The sequence below is a fragment of the Phascolarctos cinereus genome, unplaced genomic scaffold (genome assembly GCF_003287225.1).
Source record: "Phascolarctos cinereus isolate Bilbo 61053 unplaced genomic scaffold, phaCin_HiC Scaffold_3;HRSCAF=262, whole genome shotgun sequence".
NCBI classification, from domain to species: domain Eukaryota; kingdom Metazoa; phylum Chordata; class Mammalia; order Diprotodontia; family Phascolarctidae; genus Phascolarctos; species Phascolarctos cinereus.
In genome coordinates this window covers 136,979,025-137,004,457 of record NW_027555736.1, presented here as the reverse complement: position 1 = coordinate 137,004,457, position 25,433 = coordinate 136,979,025, and the positions used below count along the sequence as shown (strand labels likewise).

The 25,433-nt window shown below is 36.9% G+C and overlaps 1 protein-coding gene and 1 long non-coding RNA gene across 2 annotated transcripts in view; one reads left to right on the top strand and one right to left on the bottom strand.

Annotated features, from left to right (window-relative positions):
• Positions 1-21,817, top strand: part of TRPM1 (transient receptor potential cation channel subfamily M member 1) — a 184,133-nt gene extending 162,316 nt beyond the window's left edge. The window contains exons 26-28 of the mRNA XM_078151622.1: positions 864-1,066; positions 1,852-1,984; positions 20,536-21,817. Coding sequence (XP_078007748.1) covers positions 864-1,066; positions 1,852-1,984; positions 20,536-21,817 — 1,618 coding nt within the window. The remainder of the gene's footprint in view (positions 1-863; positions 1,067-1,851; positions 1,985-20,535) is intronic.
• Positions 13,928-20,205, bottom strand: LOC110195738 (uncharacterized). Its single transcript, XR_013485322.1, has 3 exons — positions 19,678-20,205; positions 18,653-18,752; positions 13,928-17,144 (listed from the first exon to the last, which is right to left on the bottom strand). It is a non-coding gene; the product is annotated as an uncharacterized LOC110195738 (long non-coding RNA).
• Positions 21,818-25,433: the final 3,616 nt, after the last annotated feature.

Genomic DNA, 25,433 nt, shown 5'->3' with positions numbered 1-25,433 from the left:
GTGCAACTCTAATGGGCTGGCCACACTGTTCAAATGCCAAATGTATATTTGCCTAAAAGACTATCTTATGGAGAACACACACAAGGCTCACATGGAGGTCAGAAGAAGCAATACAAGGATATTTTCAAGGTCTCTCTGAAGAAATTTGGTATCAGTAGTGAGATATGGGAGACACTGGCACAAGACCATCCAGCATGATATGGCTGCATCAAAGAAGGGACTGTGCTCTATGAACAAAGCAAAATTGTAGTAGCTCAAAAGAAATATGAGACGCATAAATTTGGAGATACCTCCTTCCCAAATGTTCATAAAGATTACATGCCTGGCTCGTGGTAGAGCCTTCTGAGCTTGTATTGGTCTGATTAGCCATAGTCGGACACATTGTACATTGACCCCAATATCGTGATGTCATTTTGGTCCTCTTTGAGCCAGAAGGACAAACAACAATAATACAAAGATCTAAGAAGAATCATACATATGTTAATTGATAATGCAATAAAATGTAGCTATGGAACAAATTCACAATTATGTTCAGTTTTTGCAGTACTGTCAAATAAGCATCAACTTAAGGATTTTGGTAAGATAGATATCTACACATATAAAAATCCTGCGCAGATACTGCAGTTTCTCTAGTTTGCATAAAATGGTGCTCAACTGCTTTCTGAAATTTTTAGAGCGAGTCATGTGAACTGGTACATATTGCTCATGACTCATCAAGTAAATGCTTATCTGATTTTGTACTATTTGGCTCTTTTATTTAATTAGATTTTTATGTAGCTCATGCAATAGAGATCAACAATAAAAAGAGGAATGCAACTAACAGCAAAGTACTAACACATTCTCTCTCTCTCTTCTTTCCTTAGCAACACCTTCTTTGAAGTAAAGTCAATATCCAATCAGGTTTGGAAATTTCAAAGATACCAGCTGATCATGACATTTCATGACAGGCCAGTCTTACCTCCACCTATGATCATCTTGAGCCACCTGTACATAATCACCATGCGCCTCAGTGGTAGATGCAGAAAAAAGAGAGAAGGGGACCAAGATGAACGGGATCGGGGATTAAGTATGTAAAAGACTCCGTCTAAATCCGGTGTTGTTGAAGTTTTTCCCATGAAGCAAATTCATACTCGTAGCCAAAGAATATTCCAATTCAATATACTCAGAGAAATGCTGTTAAATTATTTAAAGCCATAAAAATAAAATATAGTTGTCTTTAAACTTTCCAGTCTTGCTACTATTTTACACACACACACACACACACACACACACACACACACACACACATCAAGCTACCTAATGAAAATAAAGAGGAAAGTCACTGAGGAGAGATAATTTTAAAACAATTTCCTCTTTATAAATCTAATACTCTTTTAGGAGGATTTTTAAGCATTTAGTATCTGTGCTTCACAAAAATAGTTGAAGAAGATATTTATACAATTGATATTATCTGCAAAGTGCATATTTGTTTTCTCCTTGATTTGTGTTGGAGTTTTATTTTCCTTATTAATATGGGTTTTTCTTTCCAATGACCTATTTGGTTGTGGGTATAGGTTGCTGTTATTGCATATAAAGTCTTTTATTAGATGGGAATGGAAAGTGGGAGAAATTTATAGTCAGAAGAAGCACCTATGCAAAAAAAGGCTAATTAAGAAATGGAATGAAAAAAAAATTTTTTTTAAAGAAATGGAATAAAATAAAAGCTAAAGATTCTAAAAATAGAAAATAATTCTCTTCAGCAAATCTGAATTGACTCTAAAATTATTCTAATTTTTTCATACACATCAGGGTCAATCTGTGTTCACTATTATCAAATTTTTAAAAACCCATCTCAAAATTTTCAAAAAACAGAATTATTTCTAAATGATGAAGAACTCAAGAAGCTGCATGAATTTGAGGAACAATGTGTAGAGGAATACTTTCAAGAAAAAGAGGATGAGCAGCAGTCATCCAATGATGAAAGGATCCGAGTTACATCAGAAAGGTGTGAAGTAAAAGAATTCCTACTTAATTTTTTTTCTTTCTCTTTTAGCACTGTTTCTTAAATGTTTGTGACTAAATCACAAAACATCACTTAGTAGTACTGTGAAATAATGTCTATTCAAACTTTTGGGTTTAACTTTGTTTGCCATTCTCAATCCATGGGACACAACTTCAGATGAACACTAGTTTGTAAAACAGAGTAGAATTAATGACAGCATGGCTTGATTTTTTTTCCCCAAAGAAAATAGTGAATAGCCATCATTTAAGAGTTTAAAGGAGGGGCAGCTAGGTGGCACACTGGATAGAGTACTGGCCTTGGAGTCAGGAGGACCTGAGTTCAAATCCAGCCTCAGACACATAACACTCACTAGCTGTGTGACCCTGGGCAAGTCACTTAACCCCATTGCCTAGCCAAAAAAAAAAAAAGAGTTCAAAGGATATTTAAAATACATTCAACTCGCAATTACCTGTGTCAAATTTTAGTGGATAGTGAGTGATAATACACAGTGGTACACAGGATCTTAGAGAAAGGATCTTGGTAACTGATGGTAATTCCCTTGACAAAAATTATGGAAGCATGGAAGAGGATAGGAGCTGATGTTGGGAAAGAGATACTGAGTTCAGTTTTGAGTATGATGACTTTTGGGCGCTGATGGAGCATCCACTAAGAGATATATAGATATGGGAAACTTGGGACTAGAGTTCAAAGAAATTAGATTTGAGACTTATCTATGTAAAATTATTGAACCCACAGGAGCCAATGAGATCACAAAGGGAAGAAATTAAAAGACAGAAGACTCTGTCATGAGCCTAGGGGACACTGATATGTAAGGGCCAAAAGATCAGCTAAAGAGACTGAGAAAATTGTCAAATAGGAAGAAAACCTGGGTAAGCAATATGACAGAAGGAAAGTAGAGAGAAGAGAGTATTCTAGTAGAGGGGGTGGTCAATAATATAAACTACATAAAGATAAATGAGGATGAGGACTAATAGAAGTCTTTTATATTTAGTGAAGTGAAAGGGCCTTTATTGTTAGAAAATGTTATTATTATTTAGTAAAATGGTAGAGTTTGAAGTCTGATTGCAAAGGGTTGAAGAGGAAGCTGGTATTGAGTAAGTGGAAGGGAAAAGAGTAGATCACGCTTCTTAGAAGATTAGCAGTGAAAGGGAGGAGAAATATAGGGTGATAGTTTGGGGATAGATGATAGAATCATGTAAAGGTTTTTGTTTTATTTATTTGTTTGTTTGTTTGTCCACTCATTTATTTGTTCATTCATTTATCTATATGTCTATTTATTTATTTAAAGGGTCTGGGAATACGTGGATCATGTTTGTAAACAGCAGGATGGTAGTTTTTAGATGGGGAAAGACAGAAGATGAACAAGAGAGATGAAATGAGACTGATTGATGAGGCAGGCTCCCAAAGGAGATGGGACGTTATAGGATAAAGAACATGAGTAGAGGGGTTAGCCTTACAAGGGGAAGAGCTATTTTTTTCTTCTGAGATGGAGCAATGGAGGACAAGAAAAGTGAAGATATGTTTTTAAGTATGCAGTGGCGGGGAGGTGAGGGAACTCCTGATGGATGAGCTGGATTTTCTTAGCAAAAGTAGGTCACCAGTTGAGTGAGAAGGAGGTAAGGTAAAGTGGAGGGGGAAGCTTGGGGAGATAAGAGAATATCCAGTACAACATCTATGTAGGACAGTAAATTGGGGATGAATAAAATAATTACCATGTATTAGTAAGGACCCAATTTAGGTTAGAGGATATGAATTTGTAGTAGACCCAGTCATTACTGTTATATGAATTCCTCCAACAATGTTTAGCATCTCGGGAATAGAGGTGAGGATGATCCTGAGGTAAGGAATGGCAAGACATGAATAGCTGGTTGCATAAAGAAACAAGAAATTCAAAGGAGAACAGTGCCTTGTGGAACTGATTACCTATGGGATCAAGACAAGAAAGGGATGTGAGGCCTGGAAAGGGGTTATACACTCTTGGAGAACAAGGAGGGATAGAAGGAACCTTGAGGATGAGTGAAGCCAAATATAAGGTTAGCAAGAGTAAAGTAGTGGAAAAGAGATTATGATCAGAAAGGAAAATGAATTTTGAAGGTGAAACAGTGATAAGTGATAGCTTCCTGAAGGCAAGCAGCATTTTCTCTTTCCTTGGGCTTCTCAGCACCTCAAGTGCCTGATACATAAATGCTTCTTGATTCTCAAAGATATTGATGCTCCTGTTAGTAGCTGAGCTCACAAGGACAGGAAGGTTATAAGAGTTGAGGAGGTTGATGATTAGGAAGCCAGTATGTCTGATTATTACAATACTGAATATATGAATGTTAAAATCACCAGTGATGAGGGAAGGGGATGGGCTAGAGAGACTAAAGCTTTGAGTCAGATACTAAAATAATTGAGAGAGGAAGGAGAGTGGCAACACTGTGTCTTGTCAAGGGGATACAGACTGATGGAATTAACCTTAAAGGAGAAATTGCTGGTGATGATAGCTGGGGAGAGGAAGGGCCAATAGAACACCATGTGGATACTAGGGTCATAATATCATAGATTTAGAGCTGGAAGGGACCTTAAAAGTCATCTAGTTCAACCTCCTTATTTTACAGATGAGAAAACTGAGGCCCAGAGGCTTTCCCAAAGTCACAGAGACAATTAGGAACAGAGATGGGATTTGACCCAAGATCTTCTGACTCCAAATTCATCATTTTCCATTATGCTACTGAGGCATCTCTGGGAGAAGGCCAGGTTTCTGCAGGCACTAGAAGATGGAAAGTGTTTGAGGAAAAAACAGATCTAGGATGAAAAGCAGGTTGTGAACAGTGGGATGGGGCTTCCAGAAGATAATATAGAAAGGGAGGACAATAGAGAATAGGAAATAGGTCTGATCGGTAGAGGGGTAAGAGTGTGTGTCTAGGTCCAAGAAAAGAGGTTTTTGTCTTGACAAATGACTCCAAGTGTGGAGTGTGGGGCCACAGTGACGATGTGGAGAGATTGCTTGCTAAAAGAAGCCTCTAATCGTGGGCAGCATATAGCTGGGGCAGCACTTCGTGCTTATATCCCTCTCTACCACAATTCTTGCTGAGAGTGGGGCTGGGACCACTTCTCAGCAGGGGTGTGGCAGGGATGGGAAGTGGTGGGAGCTCAGGCCTGTCTGTGGAAGTCCTTCCTTCTTCTCAGTGAGTAAATGAGAACGTACTTGCCTGTAAGAGAATATTTTTTCTTCCTGTTTTTCTTGGCTGAAATCCCTAAGAGAGATGAGGGCAATTCCTGCACGTTTATTTCCTTTTCTTGCCCCTTTCCACAGATGTATTCCAGTGCTAAAGAGAAAAAGGTGACTGTTCTGTGGGTCTGGTGGTAAACAAGGCCACCTTCCTTATACTTTATGGCAATTTCACATAAGGTGTCTGTGAGGAAAAAGAATGAGTTAAAATTAAAGAACATTACTTTCCAAGGGATGAACTAAAACTAATCATCTCTAACTAGTGTGTAACTTTTCCAACAATTTTCATAGATTCTTCTGTGACATTTAAAGAGAGAACCTACCTCCCCCTGTCTTTATTGATAATTTACATTTAGGTCTTTGGATCCTATAAATGGCACCACTTTTCACTTGCTTATTCTGCTGACATTCACTTCTATCCATTTTCTTCTGGGGGTTAATTAATACTTTTGAAACTGTGATGGGTGTGGGCTGTGAGTAGGGTCTCTGAAATTTGTTCTGTGATACATCAGTTCCTTCCTTTTGTCACCTCACTGTTTATAACAATTTATCAAACCCATAAAGTCATTTAACAGGGCAAGCTATCAAGTTCCAGTGATTCATATGATTCACTCTCACCCATGTAGTCACATAGGAAGTTTACATATTTGTTAAAGCTTTCCACCCTGGGTTCTCTGATTGCTTCTGTGTGTGAACCAGATTCTTATTCAGTCATGTGTCAGTCGTGTCCCATACTCTGTTTAGGTTTTTCTTGGCAAAGATAATGGAGTAGTTTGCCATTTCCTTCTCCATCTCATTTTACAGATGAGGAACTGAGGCAAACAGGGATAAGTGACTTGCCCAGGGTCACACTACTAGTACATATTTGAGGCTGGATTTGAACTCATGAAGATGAGTCTTCCTAACTGAATTCTTGCTTTTCAGTTCATGCTTTGGTAGGACAGGTAGGTGTTTAGTGCACCGGACCTGGAGTCAGGAAGCCTTGAGTTCAAATTCAGCCTCAGATACTTAATAGCTGTATAACCCTAGAAAAGTTACTTAACCCTGTTTTTTTCACCATCTCCAAAATGAGCTGGAGAAGGAAAGGCAAACCATTCCAATATCTTTCGTCAAGAAAACCCCAAATGGAGCCATGAAGAATTGGTCACAACTGAACAACAACAACATTTTGGTAGCTAGCACATAAATTCCAACTATTTACAATATTAAAGTTTTGTCTTTTGGCAGGAAATCTTAGAATGAAAGAACAATAAAAATAACACCTCAAAATAAGATTAAAATACAATTTAATTTTGAGTTATCATTCCACTGAAGTGAAACAAGATTTAACATGGACATCCTGAACCAAGTAAGCAAAGATATTACTACATTGTGCCCTTGGAAACTTTTGAGTGGTCTTCAAGGCTTTTTCCTTCTTGAACACAAACCAATTTGACTCAAGTTCCAAAGAACAGAGTACTTTAAGGAATCAATTAATCAAAAAGTATTTACTATGTAAAAAAAAATCATTGTTCTAGGCACATTGGTATAGGAAAAATGGCACAAGTTTAGTGTTCATCAATAATGGAACAAATCAATATTAATCATAATTTTTGCTTGCGATTTGAAAGGAAGCTATAGATCCCAAAGAACTTCAGGTATTAGAATCTCAGTGGCAAATTGTTTTTATTTCTTTTTATAAATAGGACAGCTAAAACTATGCCAGTTCTATGTATCATCACTATATACTTCAGATTTAAACTTACCCAATTTAGTTTCACCTGAAACCCTAGACATTATAGTTACAAGATAAATCCCTAACATGTGCAATTAACAATCACTTGGCATTTGTTGCAGCTTAAAATACTTCATTTTTCTCTTCATGACACATTAGACAGACAGGATAAAGCCAATGGTTCTCTTAAATCATAGATCTTAATTGAGATAAGGGAGACTTTAAAAAAAAAAAGGACAGAAGTGGTTTTCTTATACCAGAGGTAAACATAAACTACCTCTTACACCTTAAAACTAATTTTGGCTTTGAAGAAAAGGAAAGAGCAATTCAAAATTTTAGGAGGAGCATGAGGGAAGGAAGTAGAAGACAAAAGAAGGAGAAAGATGGAGAAAATAAGGGGAGAAGAATCTAATCAAATAAAAAACCACTTAATTGAGTGTTTCTTGGGTTTCTAACATGTACCGTGGAGACACAAAGAAGTATAAACTCTGGTCCCCACTCTAAAGACGGTTATAGTCTCACTGAGAAGATAAAATATAAATTTATGAGAAACTAACAATACAAAATCTTAACATTTTCTTAACACATGTTGTACATGATTAATTGCCAAATGAATGGTATAGACAATAAGTCTTATAGAATTTCAAAGGAAGTCTACGGGTGGTCAGGGAAAGCTTTACAAAGTATATGCTATTTGAGCTGGAGCTTCAAAGGGGAGTAGGATGTGGAAAAGAAAAGAAGAGGATGAGGAGATTTTAAGGAATGGACTCATCAAAAGCGTGGAGGTAGGAAAACATGAAGTATGCACAGAAAAAGAGTGAGTAAACCAATTTAGGGTTAGAGTCACAGGACCCTAATCCTAAATGTCTCTGACTCTAACCTTAAATACCTCCATTTCTAACACTAACCATAAATGTGTGCCTCTGACTCCGACTCTAACCCTAAATGCATGGCTTATGCAATGATTTGTGTGAGATAAAACTGAAGAATTTGTGAATCCATGAAACACTGAATTGGACAATAGGATAAGAGCTGTATTGAAAGACAGGGAGACTTGTGTGAAAGACCACACTATTGAAATAATCCAGAAATGAGGTCATAAGGATCTGAACAGGGTGTGGCAATAGTAGGAAAGGAAAACAGTTTATGGGATAAGAGATATTCTCAAGAACTGAAAGAACTTAGTGACTGATTGGATACTGCAACAAGGGAGAGAGTTCAAAGATGATTCTCAGGTTTCTACCTGAGGTGACTGGTAAGATGGGAGAAGAACTGTTGTGGGGAAGAGAGTGTTGAAGGAAGATGAGAAGTTTAGTTTTAGACATCATGTTAAATTAAGGCAATAACAGTAACACACAAGTAAGAATGGACATTAAGAAGAAATGCTGAACTAGAGCTTGGGGGAAAGGTCAGATACAGATTTTCAAATCATGTGCTTAAAAGTGATAATTGAAGTTATGAGATTGCTTCATAGGTTTAGAGCTAGAAGGGACCTTATGTGTCATCTACTGAAATTTGAACCCTGGTTTTCCACCTCCAAATTCTTCTTTTTTGCTATACCTCCTAATGGATGAGTTCTCCAATGGTTAGAGTATAGAAAGAGAAAGGCAAAGTCAAGGATTCAATCTTAGAAAATACACAAATATATGTGATGGGAGGAAGAAAATCAACTCTTGAAGGAAATGAAGAATTTTGTCGGAGATTTAGGTGTAGAGCTAGGATAACATAGACAGCCTCATGGAAAACAAGGAAGGCAAAATCCTGAAGGGAAGGTTGGTTAATAGTGTAAAATACTTCACAGTTCAAGAATAAGGTCTTATTTTCAAAAATGAAGGCTTAGTAGAGAGGAGGGAACAAAAACCATATTGCAGGGTGATGAAAAGAAAGTAGGTAGCAAAACAAAAGAGGCAGTAGTTGTGGACCTACTAATTTAAGAGATGGAAATGGAAAGGAACTGTTGGGTCTTGGGTGAAATAAAGGAAATCCATAGGTGAGGGACCCATTGAATACTGTTTTAGCAGAGGGCTGCTGACTGGAAGTGTGGACAGGAAGTCAGCAACCAGTTTTAGACAGAACTTAAATAGAAGACTTGGCAGATAAACTGGAGTCAAGAAAGAGTACAGTGGCAGGAATGGCTTTAATGAGTAGAGTCAATCTTCTTGCCAACAGTGAAGCTCAAAGGACAAGCTTAGTCTAGGATCCTAGCATCAACAGGGGGAAGATCCGAAGCAAATGCTGTGCCACAGATCTTCTCCAACTTCTTCCTCGATATTCTTTCACCAGGGCAGGCCCCTGTGGGCCTGAAAAAGCCCAAGATCACTTCCTAATCTCCACGAAGTTCCTAATCTCCCTTATCTGTTCCAAAATCCTTGGTGCCTATATCTGATAGCAAGGCCTTCAACTCTGGGGAGATTGGGGGCTTAAATGAAGGTTGGTGTGAACTGATTCCTCAGGGGTCTTGGATTCCTTTTCATTGGAGATTTTCCTCTGAGCTCTAGCTCCCTGATCAGAACAAAAGCAGGGAAACTGGCACAGGGAACCATAACAGGGAAAAGAAATATAGGATGCTAACTAGAGGAAGAAATAAGGTCACATGAAGGATTTGTCATATAGTATATATGTGTGTGTGTGTGTATATATATACATGTGTGTGTGTGTGCATGTGTGTTTATGTGTGTGTATATATGTAAATTTGTGTGTATATATATATAATGTGTGTACTTGTATGTCTGTATATATATGATTGAAAAATTATATATGAAAATAAATGTGCATATGTATGTATTATCTATATATGTGTGTGTATATATAATATGTATATGTAATATGTATGTATAATATGTATATATAGCATAGCACTGGAGCCAGTGGAGAGTAAAAAATTCAAGACACTGGAGAGAGGCTATAATTTAAGGAGCAAAGTCTTGGAGAAAATAATGGGAACAAGGGCATGGTTAACTTTGGAGAAAACATTTCTTCCTTTGAAAAAGGGCAAGATGAAAAGTTGTGTAGAGACATTTTTAGAGAGGAGAGAGAATCCATGCTTCATGGCCTTAGTCTTCTCCAGAAAGGGGCCAAATCAATGGCTGGGGAGAGGGGACAGGTAGAAGAAGTAAAAAAATGTAGGTAACATGGACCACTCTGATCCCCACTGCCTGGAAGGCTAGATTAGATTTCACCATTTCACCCCTTCAGGGTTCTCTAGTACCCTTAATGGGATCTGGAGGTATCTAGGCTCTTTACAACCCCAACTGATGGCATTCTTCCATATGTAGGAGATGGTCTCCTATACCTCCGTTCCATTAACTACTAACTGACAAATTAGCTTTTACACAGAAATATTTTCTCCAAAACAATATAATCACAAACCTACAAACTTACTTCCCCAACATGTGGAAGGCATAATCTTCCTTCCCCCTTCACATCTCAGTCTCTGGAGAAAGAAAGATGCTTAGATTCATATTGTAGATCTAATTTTACAGATCATAGTTCCAATTCCAAGTCCAAGTTGAGTCCCAGACCCCCGGCTTCTTAGGGATTCAAAGCTGGCCCATCTTAAGTCATCATGGCTTGAACTCTCAATTCGATAGGGATCACCTCTAGCATCTGAAACTGAGAAGGATAAACAGCATGCCACAGAAACAAATATCCCTAGACCCATTTCTCAGGGGGTAGGGAATGTAAAAGAGAGGGAGCAGGGGAAGGAAAATCCTTTCCTTTCTCTGGTTCAATTCAAGGCGCCCACGCTGTGTGTGAATTATGATCTTCATTGTCTGAACACAGCTGATAAGAGAGCAGCAGAAAGAGAAGAACTCAGTCTCACCAGCTTTAAAGACACAGGCAGCCAATCAAAGGAAGCTAATCCCACCTACATCATAGGAGATGAAGTAGGCTCAATGTTAGGTAAAATGAGCATGCTCCAAAGACTCATCACGGATCTCCATGCTAACAGAGCTGGCCATGCCCAGAGAAGCCCAGGTGACAGGAGAGGAAAGTGAGGCTTAAATAAAATTTGGAAGGTTTGAAATAGTTATTGTGGGGTGTTCCAGAAATTGACAAGGAATGAATAATAGCATGAATCTATTAGCCATGTCAGTATGGTTTCATGACTTTATGCAGTTATATCTTTCAGCTTGAGAGCATAAACGGATATGGCCTATGGGAGCTATGTGTTGGTGTAACAGTTATAGGTAAAAATTAAAAGAGTAAAGACTTTTAAGTTGTTAGTGGCGGCTTCAATTTAGTAGGTAACAGTGGAGTCCCATGTTGGGCAATGAGTCAAGTGAAGCTTAGCTAGATTGGGCAGGTTTTAATTCTGTGGCTGTGGTAGAGTGCAAAGAATAGAAGGCGAGTACTTTGTGGTGGGGAAGCAGGGAAGCCTTTCAAGTTCAAGATATGAGACAGAGAGAGAGAGAGAGAGAGAGAGAGAGAGAGAGAGAGAGAGAGAGAGAGAGAGAGAGAGAGAGACAGAGAGAAGAGAGAGAGAGAGAGAGACAGAGAGAGAGACAGAGAGACAGAGAGACAGAGAGAGAGACAGAGAGACAGAGAGAGAGACAGAGAGAGAGAGACAGAGAGAGAGAGAGAGGAGAGAGAAGAGAGAGAGGAGAGGAGAGGAAGAAAGAAAAAGAGAGAGAGAGAGAGAGAGAGAGAGAGAGAGAGAGAGCGAGAGAGAGAGAGAGAGTGCAGAGAGAGAGCCGGGGGGGGGAGAGAGAGAGAGAGAAGAGAGAGAGAGAGAGAGAGAGAGAGAGAGAGAGAGCGCCAGAGAGAGAGCCGGGGGGGGGAGAGAGAGAGAGAGAGAGAGAGAACGAACTATGGCCCCAGAATGAAGAGGTTAGATATTGTCATACAGGTACATAGCTCATATGCTATGGACATCTGTAGGGACAATGAGTAAAAGACTGTTGTCACAATCTGAAAAGCAGTAAATACAGATATTGAAATTGCCTAGGATAAAAGCAGCAAATGGAGTGGTGAGGTAAACTGGTAGCCAAATACTGAAGTGACGTATAAAGAAGACATTTGCTTTATTTATAAGCAATTGCTCCCTCATCTGAGATTATAGCATTTTATATTCCAATTTATGGACCGGATCTACATTCTAATTTGTATTATTCATCTGTTTTATAAAATGCAACCTCCTTAAGGATAATGATCCTGTTTAAATCTTCCCCAATGCCTAGACATTTAATTGAATTTAATTAATAAATCGTTGAATGAATGAATGAATAACAGATAGAGTAGTATAGTGAACAGAACACTGAAGACTAAGAGTTAACAAAGAATTGTCTTTCAATCTTATTTCTCATATTTTCCAGCCATGTGAGCATGTTCAAGTACCTGATCTCTCTAAGCCTGTTTCCTCAGCTGTAAAATGGGAATAGTGACACCTGTAGTACCTACTTCACAGGGTTGTTGTAAGAGTCAAATAAGAATCATTTTGTAAACTTTAAAACACTAAATATACTTCAGATATTATTAGTGTAATTTAAGCACTCAAAAAAAAAGTGCATGTTCTCTCTCTCCCATTCCCCTCTCCTTAGCACTTTTCTTAATGAATTAATATTTACTAAGATAACTTGTTTTTGTTTCCTCTCAGAAAAAGGATTTCAGATTAAAACTGGTTAAAACCAATCTGTAATGTTTGATCTTAAAAGCTGCTAATAAATCAAAAGCAATCAGGATGAAGATTCTCTTAGTTGCCATTTAATATAGTTATCCCTTCCACATCCTGCGGGTTAGGGGCACAACACCCCTGCTATCTGGAAAGTCCATGTAAAATTCTTTGGCCCTCCCTTCATACCAGAGAAGAAGTCTGAAGTAGTATGGTATCAAAAGACAGAATATGTTAATACCATACAATACTATACATATATTTTATGCATTTCTGAGTTTCTAAACTTGTTCTGTATTGTCTGCTGGCCTTTGTGTGTCATCTGTGGCTTCTGCAAAACTGCCAACCTGTGATATATCAAAATCACAATGTGGGAAAGTCACAATGTGGAAGGGATTAACTGTATTATCTAACAAAGTAAAAGGGTATGACATATAAAAAGTTTGAAAGACATAATTTCTGGATAATTAATCATTTTATCATCCTAGTAGATAATAAAAAGGGTCAGTGGCACTCTTGCATGCTAAAGACACCTCATGGAACCCATTCAACGCCTATATATCCTTTGAAGAATGGGTGCTCCAGAGGGTGTAGTCAACTCTGATTGGTTAACAATTAATGAGAATAATGAATATTACAATAAGAGGTAGGCCTATTCTAATGAGGGGCTAGGAGATATGACTTTGATTATGGCATTTACGTCTAGATCACCCCCAGTCTTGGGCAATCTAGATAAAGGATCTATCTCCACTCAAGCCTGAGTAGAACAGAATTCACCTTAGATTAAATTCTTTATGAGTTTCTCTAGTTGGGTGGGGAAACAACTCCAGATTTCATCTCATCACCAGCCCTGCCCTTCAGAGAATTAAGCCTAACTAAATCCCAAATGAGGAAGGGAAAAAATTCTGGATATCCCCAATTTAACAATTGGTTATTTAATAATCATTTTTCTCAAGGGGATTGGAGAAGTTAAGAAATTCAAGTTGTATTTTGGTTTCAATGCTTAAAATTTTTCTTTCTTTTTTTTTAACTACTAGACTTCCTTTAGTTTTGAACAAATGAAAACTACAATTATAGAATCGGAGAGGCAAGTCCTGCATAAGGAAATGGAAAGAAACAAAAATAGCCAAGTTGTATATTTTATAGTGGATGAGACATTACTGTCTACAAATCTGGTACATAATTGCAGGGTGGAAATAGTCTTAGACCTCAAGTACACAAAGCCATGAGATCGTAAAGCATGGATTTCTTCAGGTATCATCTGGGCCTAGTTGTCCTACTAATATGTTATTTTATGTTGACATTTGGCCCTGTCATTAAGGAAATGCTTCCATATAATTTATAGAATGCCTTGCAGGTGAATTAAGATCATTGCACATGAAAAGGTGATTGTACATGAAACAAGTTTTAATAATAGGCTTACTATAGGACTCTAGAGTTCTCAGCTTCACACACATACAAAAGACATGCTGTAGTTCCTACCATGAGAATATGAATTTAGAACTGATACAGTGAAAATATAAATCAAAATACTGAATTATTAGTTTATATATAGTCTTAGAAGTTACTACAAACATTATCATAGCTTTATATACCAATATACTTGAATGTAACTCAAATGGAAGGTTTTTCTGAAATTCCTTAATATAGAAAATATTTTAAATGTTAAAACACTTTAAAAGTTTAGATATATCACATTTAAACTAAGTACCAGGAAGAAAGGTGGGTCAGGATATAGGCAAAAGACTGTGGAGACTTTCTAGTCATTTCACACCTCACATTTCCTTGATGGTGATAAAAAAAATTATTGACCAGTGACAGATCATGAATGATTTATGCAAAATTGAGTTGGTAGACCTGCTTAGTCCTTAACCTATGAGGACTCATCAAAAATCTAATGCTGAAGGTGACAGAATTCAATATAGGAAATTATTCTTTAGGTTTTTTTAAAATCAAATATAAAATGTTAAATTGATTCTAAAGACTTTTAAAATATGACTGCTCATTTCAGTTGGCAAAGCCAGGCTAACATCTCTCACCTTCAAGGACTAAAGGGAAAAAGTAAAATTAAATAACAACCAAATATTATCAGACCTGAGTAAGGTATAAGACTATATCCTTTTAAATTTTTTTCTTTAACATTTTTCTTTAAAGTTTTGAGTTCCAAATTCTTTCTCTCCCTCCCGTCCAACCCTCTTTTTCCCCCTCCCTGAGATGGCAAGCAGATGTAGGTTATACATGTGCAATTATGTAAAACATTTCCATATTAATCATTTTGTACAAGACTTGAATAAAGAAAAAAAAATATGAGAAAGAAAAGTGAAAAATAGCATGCTCCAGTCTGTATTTAATCAGTATCGGTTTTTTTTCCTGGAGGTGGATAGTATGCTTCATCATTGGTCCTTTGGAATTGTCTTAGATCATTGTATTGTTGAGAATAGCTGTCATTCACAGTTCTTCACTGAACAATACTGCTGTTGCTGTGTATAACATTCTCCTAGTTCTGTTTATTTCACTATGCATCAGTTCATTTAAGTCTTCCAGGTTTTTCTGAAATCATCCTGTTTTGTCATTCCTTGTAGCACCATAATATTCCATTACAATTATATACCACAATTTGTTCAGCCATTCCTCAACTGATGGGCATTCCTTCAATTTCCAATTCTTAGCCACCATAAAAAGACTTCTTTAAATATTTTTGTACAAATAGATCCTTTTCCTTTTTTTGGATGTCTTTGGGATATAGCAGTGGTATTGCTGGATCAAAGGGTATGCACAGTTTTATAGTTCGTTGGGCATAGTTCCAAACTGCTCTCCAGAATGGTTGGTATATCCTTTTTTAAATTGAAAAAATCCAGAGCTCAACCTGTTAATCATTGAATCACTTTAGGAAGTCAGAAAGTAAAAGCAATGGTTATTACTTTGAAGTGGATTGTGTAAATAATACTTTAACATCTTCTGCAAGATTCAACTATGGGGCATTCTGTCCAAGGATTTCAGTAGAAGATCTACACAAGGAACTGAGGGTGGAAATCGACTTATAAATTAAGTGAAGTTTAAAGTTAAATTCATTGTTAAGTGCATAGTTTTCATTTGTTTCTGGTTTCCTTTGATCTAAAAGAATGGGGAAGACTAGACCTCAGGAATTATTCTAAAGGACTGCCACATGGGAAATCATGTGTTTTGTGGTTAGAAAAAAATTTCCCTAATGCTTTTCTCAAAACTCTTAGGTTAGATGAGGGAAGTTTAGGCTATGAAGTCAATGCAACTATAAGGGAGGGAAAGAAAGAAAATCCTCTTCAAACCACTCTTGTGATTCAGAGGAAAGGCCACTTGGTTGATATCCCTTCAAATTTTTAGGAATTGGATAGATGTGGCTCTGATAAAGGCTCATTTCACCTAGGTAAAATCAAAGGAGAAGAAAAACATGTTACAAATGTTTTAGCCTTTCTTTGTATTCCCAGTGTTTTAGCATAGTGCCTAACACATACTAGGTGCTTAATTAATGCTTGTTGACTGACTCATTGACACTAGTACAACACTTAGCAACTAATCCAGAATTTATGTCTTTGAAAAAAACAAACAGGTCATTAAATCATGATGTAAACAGCTACAATCAAAAGATAACTTCAGTTTTATTTGAGGTTCATTTCCCTCCTTACCCCCTCCTCCACACACATACACAGTATACTTTTTAAATATATGACTTTTTCTCCAAGGGAGGAAAGCAGATTTGAGAAAACAAGCTTATTTTCTGTTCAAATGTTCTGTTCTATTATATGGGGCATTATTACTTTAAAACAGTGGTTGTTCAGTCAGTTTTCATTTGTGTCTGACTCTTCGTGACTCCATTTGGGGTTTACTTGGCAAAGATACTAGAGTGGTTTGCCATTTCCTTCTAGCTCATTTATAGATGCGGAATGAGGCAGGGTCGAGTGGCTTGCCCAGGGTCACACAGCCACTAAATGTCTGAGACCAGATTTGAACTCAGGAAGATGAGTCTTCCTGACTCTAGGTCTGATCTCTATCTACTGTACTACCTAACTACCTACTTACTTTAATAATTTTTTATAATTTCAATAATTTTAAACAATTTAACCAATTAATAATTAGTTACTTTAATAATTCAAATGATCTGTACTTGCATTCATAGGATCATAGATTCAGAGGTAGAAAAAACCTCAGCAGCCCCCTACAGATAAAGATACAAAGAGTCATAGAAGTTAAGTAACTTGCTCAAGGTCACACAGGAGTAGCAGAGCTTCAGACTCTAAACAAAAAGTTAGTTCTCCCACACTGGGGATGTTCCCTCCACTGGCCAATCACAGGTACACATACCTTGGTAGATGTTGTGTCTTGAGTGGCTGTGACCAAAAACTTTAACCCCTGGTTGTTATCGTTCTGGTGATAGATCTCTCTTAACTGAAGTATGTCTTGGACCAGTCCATCTCAGGTCCTATGCTCCCTATTATCCCAGTTTGTGAATCATACCAGAAGTGATGCCCCTCAAGCATAAGAACCTCCATGGAATAGTATTGGAGTAGGATGTTAGTAGAGGTAAAATCAGTCACTGAATATAATCCAAAGCTATTTCTGGGGCAACCTGGAAAAGACAAATAAAACAAATAACTTCAGTGACAGTAGGAAAATTTAAGTCAAACAAATATCTCTCAGTATTAGAAAAAGAGAAGAGAGGCAGTGCAATTCCTATTCTAAAGAGAAGGGTGAAAAAATTTCCTTCTTTTTATTGGGGAAAAAAGACATGAAGTTTTATATTCCTTAGGAAGAATGAAGTGATTGAAGAACTGAGAGAGGACTATTTGAGTTGAACAACCTGCTGCAAAAGCAAACTTTTTTCCTTACATTATGTCAGAAATTAGTCATCCAGGTTTTTTTCTACAAAAATCCCAATAACCTTTCAACTGAACCTGTGATCTCATTGAATCTACAATTTCTTCCAAAGATGTAGTTTGTAACCCATCTATCCTTATCTACCCCATACAACTCATCCATTTTTTTTCTCAAAAGTTTGCTATGGTGGTGGGAGGGCTGCACACAACATGGTAAAGATCTTTCTTACTTTTTCTCAACACCATAAGGATGCCCACCTCTTATTCTCAGTTTTGCCACACTACCTGTCTGCTTTCTGTTCCTGTCATACAGTTCTTTGATGACATCAAAATCCTTGTTAGTTATGTGTTGCAGCTTGCTCATACTTATCACACCCTCTGTATGATAACTCATTTTTAGTTCTTTGGAGTCAGTGGTATTCTATGCCTTGTAACTATAGAGAGACACCAGTGAAGTATTAGCATTTAAAAGATGGGTCTTAACTTTCATGGGAAAAACTTTGTTATTTCCTGATAATAATCCAGCCAGCTATCATTCTCCTTTAGCACTCAGGGCCCAACTCATTGTTTCTCTGTATTGTCTGTTCTAGATAGACATATGGTTTGACAAGCTCCATAAGGTCTTCAACCATATGCAAGTTAAATTTTGTGCAACAGACATTCTTTATCCACTTAATCTTTCTCATGTGGATGGACAGCCCAGCTCCTTTCAATGATTACAGATCTTGCATAATACTTTGGGACTTGATACAATCAGCATAAAACAGTAGCATCTGAAAGACTTGACAAACCCTCATTGAATTTCCTCCATCACAATAAAAGTGGCTTTGACAAACATACATCCTCCTGTTTAATGACAAATTTGATGTTTCTTATCAGAGGGTCATTCAACAGGGTTATTTCTGTTGTTAGATTTTTATAAAGATTTTACATGGATGAGAGAGTGGAATATAGATTGATATTTGTTTTATGGTCTCTGGTACCTTTTGGGAGTAATAATAAGGTCCTTGATTTTTTTTTTCCATGCCTTTTCTATCTTCCCCCCTTCAGATACTGTGTACATAGGTCCCTGCACAATTTCACAATTATATTACTTTCAGCACTAGCATTTGTTTCTGTTTTGGACAGAAACCCTGAGGATCTTCCCCTCCCAGATCTAAATTTTTGTTTTAAAGAGGCTAGTCTTTGCTTCATTTCTTGTTAAGCCTTAATCACTGAATAGGCCTTGCCTCAATCAAATTGAAGTGTCAGTCAAACTGACCTGTTACAGACCTCAGCTTGAAAAGGCCAAGGTCCCCCACTGCATCCTGGGCCATCTTCAGTAATCCTGCTCTATATCTGGCCACTGGATACAGATGGCTCTGGAAGAGAAAGTGAGGCTGGTGAGTTTATATAGCCCTCCCTCACTGAAATCCAATTCACTTACATGTCATGGCATCACCTCTTTGAGAACAAAAAACGAATAGCTGTAGCAATCTCCAGCACAGTTCTCCTCTCTATATATACTTGATCCAATCCATTTACTTTCTCTATCTTTGTTCTCTTTAGCGTCATCTCTATCACCTCTATTAGCACACGTCAGACTATAATTTTAGGGTCCAAATGTGGTGGTTCCATCATTCTTTATGAATGAAATGTCTAGACATGATTCTTCCACTACCTCACCAACCACTTTCTTATCAACTCTATGCAATCTGGCTTCTGCCTCAACCAGTCTAGGTAAACTACTTTCTATGAGATTACCATTGATCTCTTAATCACCAAATCTTGTGGCCTTTTTCCATTACTTATCCTCCTTGATATCTCTGCTGCTTTTGACACTGTTGAATACCTTCTCCTCATGGGGTAATTTGTCATCTCTTGGCTTCACAGACATTATACTACCCCAGTTCCCCTCCTCTTTCTAAAACCATTCTTTCTACATCTCTTTTGCTATATTCTCATCTTCTTCTTGACAGCATGGGTATATCTTCAGTCCTGGCCTCGCTTCTAAATCAGCATTTCCAGCTGCCTACAAAGAATCTCTATACGCATCTAATAAAGAGAAAGATGGAAGGTGAATCCAGTTTCAGGTGGCTAGACATAAAAATGATTAAGTAGAATAAGAAAATGTATGCGGTGTGAACTCTGCAATACTCAGTTCCCCAAATGTTAACCTAGTATTGAGCATTTCTACCTAACAATGTCTTTCCCTCTACTCCTTACATCAACCTGGATATTTAATTCTGCTTTCAGAACTGGTTCCCCAGCTAACTACCATATCCCTACCCCTCCCAAACTATTTACTTTGGCTCCCTTCCAAAATTGAGCTCTTCTTCCTGTCCTGAAGGCTTCAGTCTGGGGCCACTGAAAAACCTCAGTCCCAGCAGAGGTGGTCCCTGGGGTCTACAGGAACAGAACAGAAACAATTTGTACTGTACATTTCCTTTGCTCATTAAGAAGTTAAATCCATCTCATATGATTTTCGTTTGTGGTGTTTGAACTATGCTCTATGGAATATTAGAATTCTATAGGCAATCACCAGTGGTTCTAGAGGAAAAACAATTAACAGTGAAACACTCTGATCCCCTTTTGTTATAGAATATAACCTCATTAAGTCAATACTGGTCTATTCAAAAGTGAATGATTTAAAGAAACTCTTATTTCCCAGCTAACTAACTAAATGTTTCATTATTTTATTAGAAAATGTAGCCATATAAATTTGATTAATTGAAAGTACCTTTTCCCCAGTCTTCTGAATTTCAAAGTAATTTATATTTTATTATATTTTATTTTGCTATCAAAATTATAATTGCTGACACAGTCTATTAGATTGTAAGTCCTTGAAGGCAGGGACTATCTTCTGGCTATTTTTGCATACTCAGTGTTTAGCATAGTGCCTGGCATTTAGTAGGCAATTAATAAATGTTTATTGATTTATTAACATGGTCAAAGCTAGGCTTTTTTTCCTTCAATTTAACATCTGTACCTTAGAATAATTACTGGCCAGTTTTATATCTCTATGTGTATCCATATACACACACATATAGTTTCCAGGGAGACTACTTAGTATTGCATGATTTTTAAAAGCTTGAAAATCTCATTATTATATTACTTCTTCTTTAGACTTTTATTATGTTCAATCTATTATTTTCTATTCAACAGAGTTGAAAGTATGTCAATGAGATTAGAAGAAGTAAATGAAAGAGAAAATTTTATGAAAGCTTCACTACAAACTGTGGACCTTCGGCTCTCTCAACTAGAAGAACTATCAAGTAGAATGGTGAATGCTCTCGAAAAGCTTGCAGGAATTGATAAGTCTGAACTGGTACCAACACGCTCCAGGGCATCTTCAGAATGTGATGTAACTTTTCTCCTAAGACAAAGCAGTGTCAATAGTTCTGATGGCTATAGCATGTATCGATACCATTTCAATGGAGAAGAGTTAGTCTATGAGGATGGTGTCATTCCTCTGTCACCTGGGCCTGGATTGCGTAAAAAAACTTTTTCATTTCGTTTGAAGGAAGAGAAGGATGGTCAGGAATCAAGGACGCATCTGGTACCAGAACGTCCGGGAAGCCTTCGTATGATATCCAACACAAATACATCAACAACACAAGATTGCTGTAAAATCACATTAGACAACGTACAGGATGTTTTGCCAAACTCTGGTCCAAATATTGGTATCTCAACAGAAGAAGATGAAAAGCAAGGAAATTCAAAAAATTATGAAACTGTTTCCCAAGGCTTAAATCAAACAGATGTTATAAATGGACAGGCCAGATCAGATTTTCAGAATACTCAATTAAAAGTAGAAAGGACAAAGTTAGAAGGAGCTATTTCTTACCCATTAGAAAAAACAAAAGTAACACATTACTACCCTGATGAAACTTTAAAGACATCTATGAAGTCTAGAAGCTTTGTGTTTTCTCATGAAAGAAAGCTAATTGGTGGAGTTAATAACTGGAGTACAGACTATAGTTCAATAATGGACCAAGTGTGCCCTACGACAGTTGAACAGTGGACTACGGAATGGAAATATCAAGTTGAAAAAAAAATTTGTCGCTCTCGTAGTACAGATTTCCCTTTAACTGTATCTGAAGCTGCAATGCAAGCGGAGCAAAAAGAGCACTTGACAGACACAGAAGATGAAAGTGATGTTAAAGAAGCTGTTCCCAAAGCCTTTCGCTCTTCTCTAGCTGTCATTGGCAGAACTTCAACTACAACAGAAAACTTACTGTCTGTGAAACCAGACCGAACTTGCGGATTCCCTTCTGCAAGGTCAAAAAGTTTAAATGCTCATTCTCGGACTGCCAAGTCCATTCAGGAAAAACTGGACAGACCTGGGCATGCTAGCAGTGTAACTAACCTAGTAGTTGTATCTGGAAATACAGCAGAAGCACAGAAAGCTAAACAAGAGAAAGCCTCCACAGAAACTGAGTGTTAAAGCACTTTTTTTAAATGATAGGTGCTTTCTGAAATACTTGTTCATAATTTTGGGGACTAATTTTGCATTTCATTTATTTATTTATTTATTTATTTGTTTTTGCTAGGCAATGGGATTAAGTAACTTGCCCAAGGTCACACAGCTAGTAAGTGTTATGTGTCTGAAGTCACATTTGAACTCAGGTCCTCCTGAATCTAGGGCCAGTGCTCTATCCACTGGGTCACCTAGCTGCCCCCTGCATTTATTTTTAAATAAAATACTAATGCCCCAAGCTTAAAGCAATATTCTGTTGAATCAGGGATATAATACTTCAAGAAAACTTCCTGACATGTTTTGTTTTTATATCACCTTCAATCTCTAATATGTTCACTCATCCAGAAAATCATCATTAATAACAAATAAAAAAAGAAAGAGAAAAAAAGCAGTTCAATAAAACTAGCATTAACTGAATCTAATGATTCAGACAAGCATGTTCCCTCACCCTAGGTAACCAACTCCACTTCTGCAAAGAAGAGAGAGAGGTGTGTTCTCACATCTCTTTCTTATGAGCCAAGCTTGGTCATTATAACCACAAAGAGTTCAGTTTAGGATACCTCTTAATGAAATTTGTGTTTTTCAAGCACATTAGAGCTAAATGAAACTAAAAATCAGAAAATCACAGAATGTGAAAGCTGAGAGGCACCTTAGAGATTACTACAATAAACCAAGAAAAATTAGCTAATCAATGTGCAAGAGACAACAAAGTCCTTATTTCTATGAGCAACTAGCATTGTTAAAGAGTAAAAATGTGAACACCACTGCCACATGCTCCTTAGAAAGGAACAGAACAAAGTAAAAGTTAAACAGGTGAAAAGAGATAGGATATGGAAAGAGGAAAATATGTGCATCAAGTGTATGTAATGGAAAACCCAGTGGACCACAAGTCAGAAGACATAGATTTGAGTCCCTATTCTATAGGAAAGTCACTTAACTTCCAGGAACTGCAGGTTTCTTCCCAGTAAAATGTGGGAAATCATACTTGCACTACCTGGCAGCTGGGGTTGTGAGGAAAATGCCTTGTGAATTGAAAAGCACTATGTAAATGTAAGCTATTATTATAATTTGGGAAGTAGTAGAAAGCATCTAGAATTTGCCCCTTGGTGTCATTCAAAGCACCAGTGACTGAGGTTGCCTATTCCTGATTTAGAGAATGTTTTAAGTGATATAGAGAAACTATTATATTTGCTTAAAAATTGTAAAAAATGACAGCAAATTTTAAAACCCTTATTTTATAACAATTAAATTTTTTTGTTAATGAAAATGAAGGCTCTAATACTAAGGTGTTCTTCATACAATCCTATATATAGCTTGTTTGTACATGTTTGTTTGCTTGTGGTCTCTCCGTTTAGATTTTGAGCTCCTTGAGGGCAGAGATAGTCTAGCCTCTTTTTGTATACCCACCCTGCTCTACCCCTAAATTTAGTACAGTGCCTGGTATATAGTAGGCGCTTACTAAATTCTCACTGACTGCTATAATAGGATTACCACTAGCCTCTAATTATACCTACCTATTTGTAATTGTAGGTTCGCAGTTATAGATAAAACTCAAAGACTGGCTTTAAAAAAATTCATAACTCCTTAACACAAGACTTAACACATAACTTCATAACACAAGAAACTTCTCTTTTCACCCTTCCTGCCCTCCCCCCCATCCCCCTTCAAATGAAAATTTATATTTAAGGATCACTGAACTGGGGCCAGTAACTTGTGAGCAAGCAAGCATAGTCAGGGCTGACCTTGGCAAAAAGTGAAGTAGGCAATGTATGTCTTGGACATTCTACTATTGTCACTTTTGACTGTTACTCCAGTAGACTTGTCCCTAAGCATTTATCCTGTACCTACAATCTTTTAAACTAATTAAATGCTAAGGTGTTAGCTAATAAGGACTTCAGTTATTTCAGCTCCTTGGATAATCACATTTTATCACGATATTTTCAAGATCCAGAGTAATAACCTTCAGTGGCAAAACTTCTGGCACAGCAGCATGCCACTAGGGATGATGCTTGGAACAGGGGAGACCTTCCTGAAATTATACAAATCAATGCCACATGGGTAGAGATCTATGCTGCCCCCTTGTGTAAGGTCAACAGCTTTGCTTCTAATTATTGAAACTGTAGAGTTGAATTTCTCTTTTTCGGCTTCCAGGATTTGGGATTTACTTTTATAAATAAAATATTTCATGTATTGTGATTTGGAATTGACTTCTGTACTACACTTTATGAGGATTTTATAAATCCATATGGGATAAAATTGGTTTTTAAATACTGCCTTTTATTTTCTTCTATATCTGATACACCGTCAAACCAGATATTTGTAGCATTTTTAAAAAATATAATAGCCTGTACTTTTAAATTTAGCATACTATGTGTAGTGTTTCTCTTTTGAAATCTTTATAAATTGTCTTAAATCACTGATTTGTTTGTCCAAGTTATTTCACTGAGAAAAGTTAAATCCAACATTATTAGAAATGAATAATGTAGAACTGTTAAAAATCTTAACAAATTGCATATATAAGACTGTAGTAGGAAACTACCTTTTGAAATGTAAAAATAATGGAAACTAGAAAGCCTTTGTAATTAATAGACTACTGACTTAAATGAACAAAAACTCAACTCCTAAAATAAGGAAAAGATAACTGTAAACTAGCTAGGTACACCTCTCCATAAAGAGGTCCTATAATTTGGACTTTGAGTAAAGTGTTATAGGATATCTGTAATGTACTTCCTTAATTATTAAATGTTTAAAATAATTTTGCTACTACATTCTCTTCACATAAAAAATACATTTTTATAGTATACTTTAATGGATCCCAGATCCCATCAATGTGGTTTCTCCTTAGAAAAGTGCTGATTAAGACACAGTTTGCAATATATCACTGGAAAAAAGTCTTGTTAAACAAAACTGGATTTTTTATTTTATTCTACTCTGGCTGCTAATCTCAGAGATTACTTATGTAAGAGTTAGCTAAAAAGTTCGTACTGGTTGCCATACGAAGATATTATATATAACTAATGGGAGTAGGCAGCTGCTAGTCACAGAGGAAATTGGTCAATTCCTATAACCAGTTCCCCATGAAGCAGCCAGCTGCCTAAATCAACCAACCATAAATAGCCATTCACTCTTCTCCAGAAAAATATTTATGCCAGGCAAGTGGGAAAGAATGCTGACTTCATTTATATTGCTAACTGCAGAGTTAGAAATGAAAACTCTAATGTAATTTGTATTGCATATTTAAGTTCAATAAATTGGTAGGGACATATACAAGTTTAATTCCTTAAGTGGCTTGTCAGAGTTAATATGCCTTATTAAGAACCCAGTTTTACCATTTGGGAGCACAATCTTGCTCAGTCTGGGACTTTAAATGAACATCACAAGTCTTTCTACTTACTTTGTAACCACTGCATCTGTTCTGATGTGATCACTCTAAAGCAGGAGTTCTTAACCCAGAATCTGTGAATTTGTTTTGAAAATATTTTGCTAATTGTATTTCAAAATAATTAGTTTCATTTGTAATCCTATGTACTTAATTTTATATATAGAAAAATATAAATCTGGGAAGGGGTCCATAGACTTCACC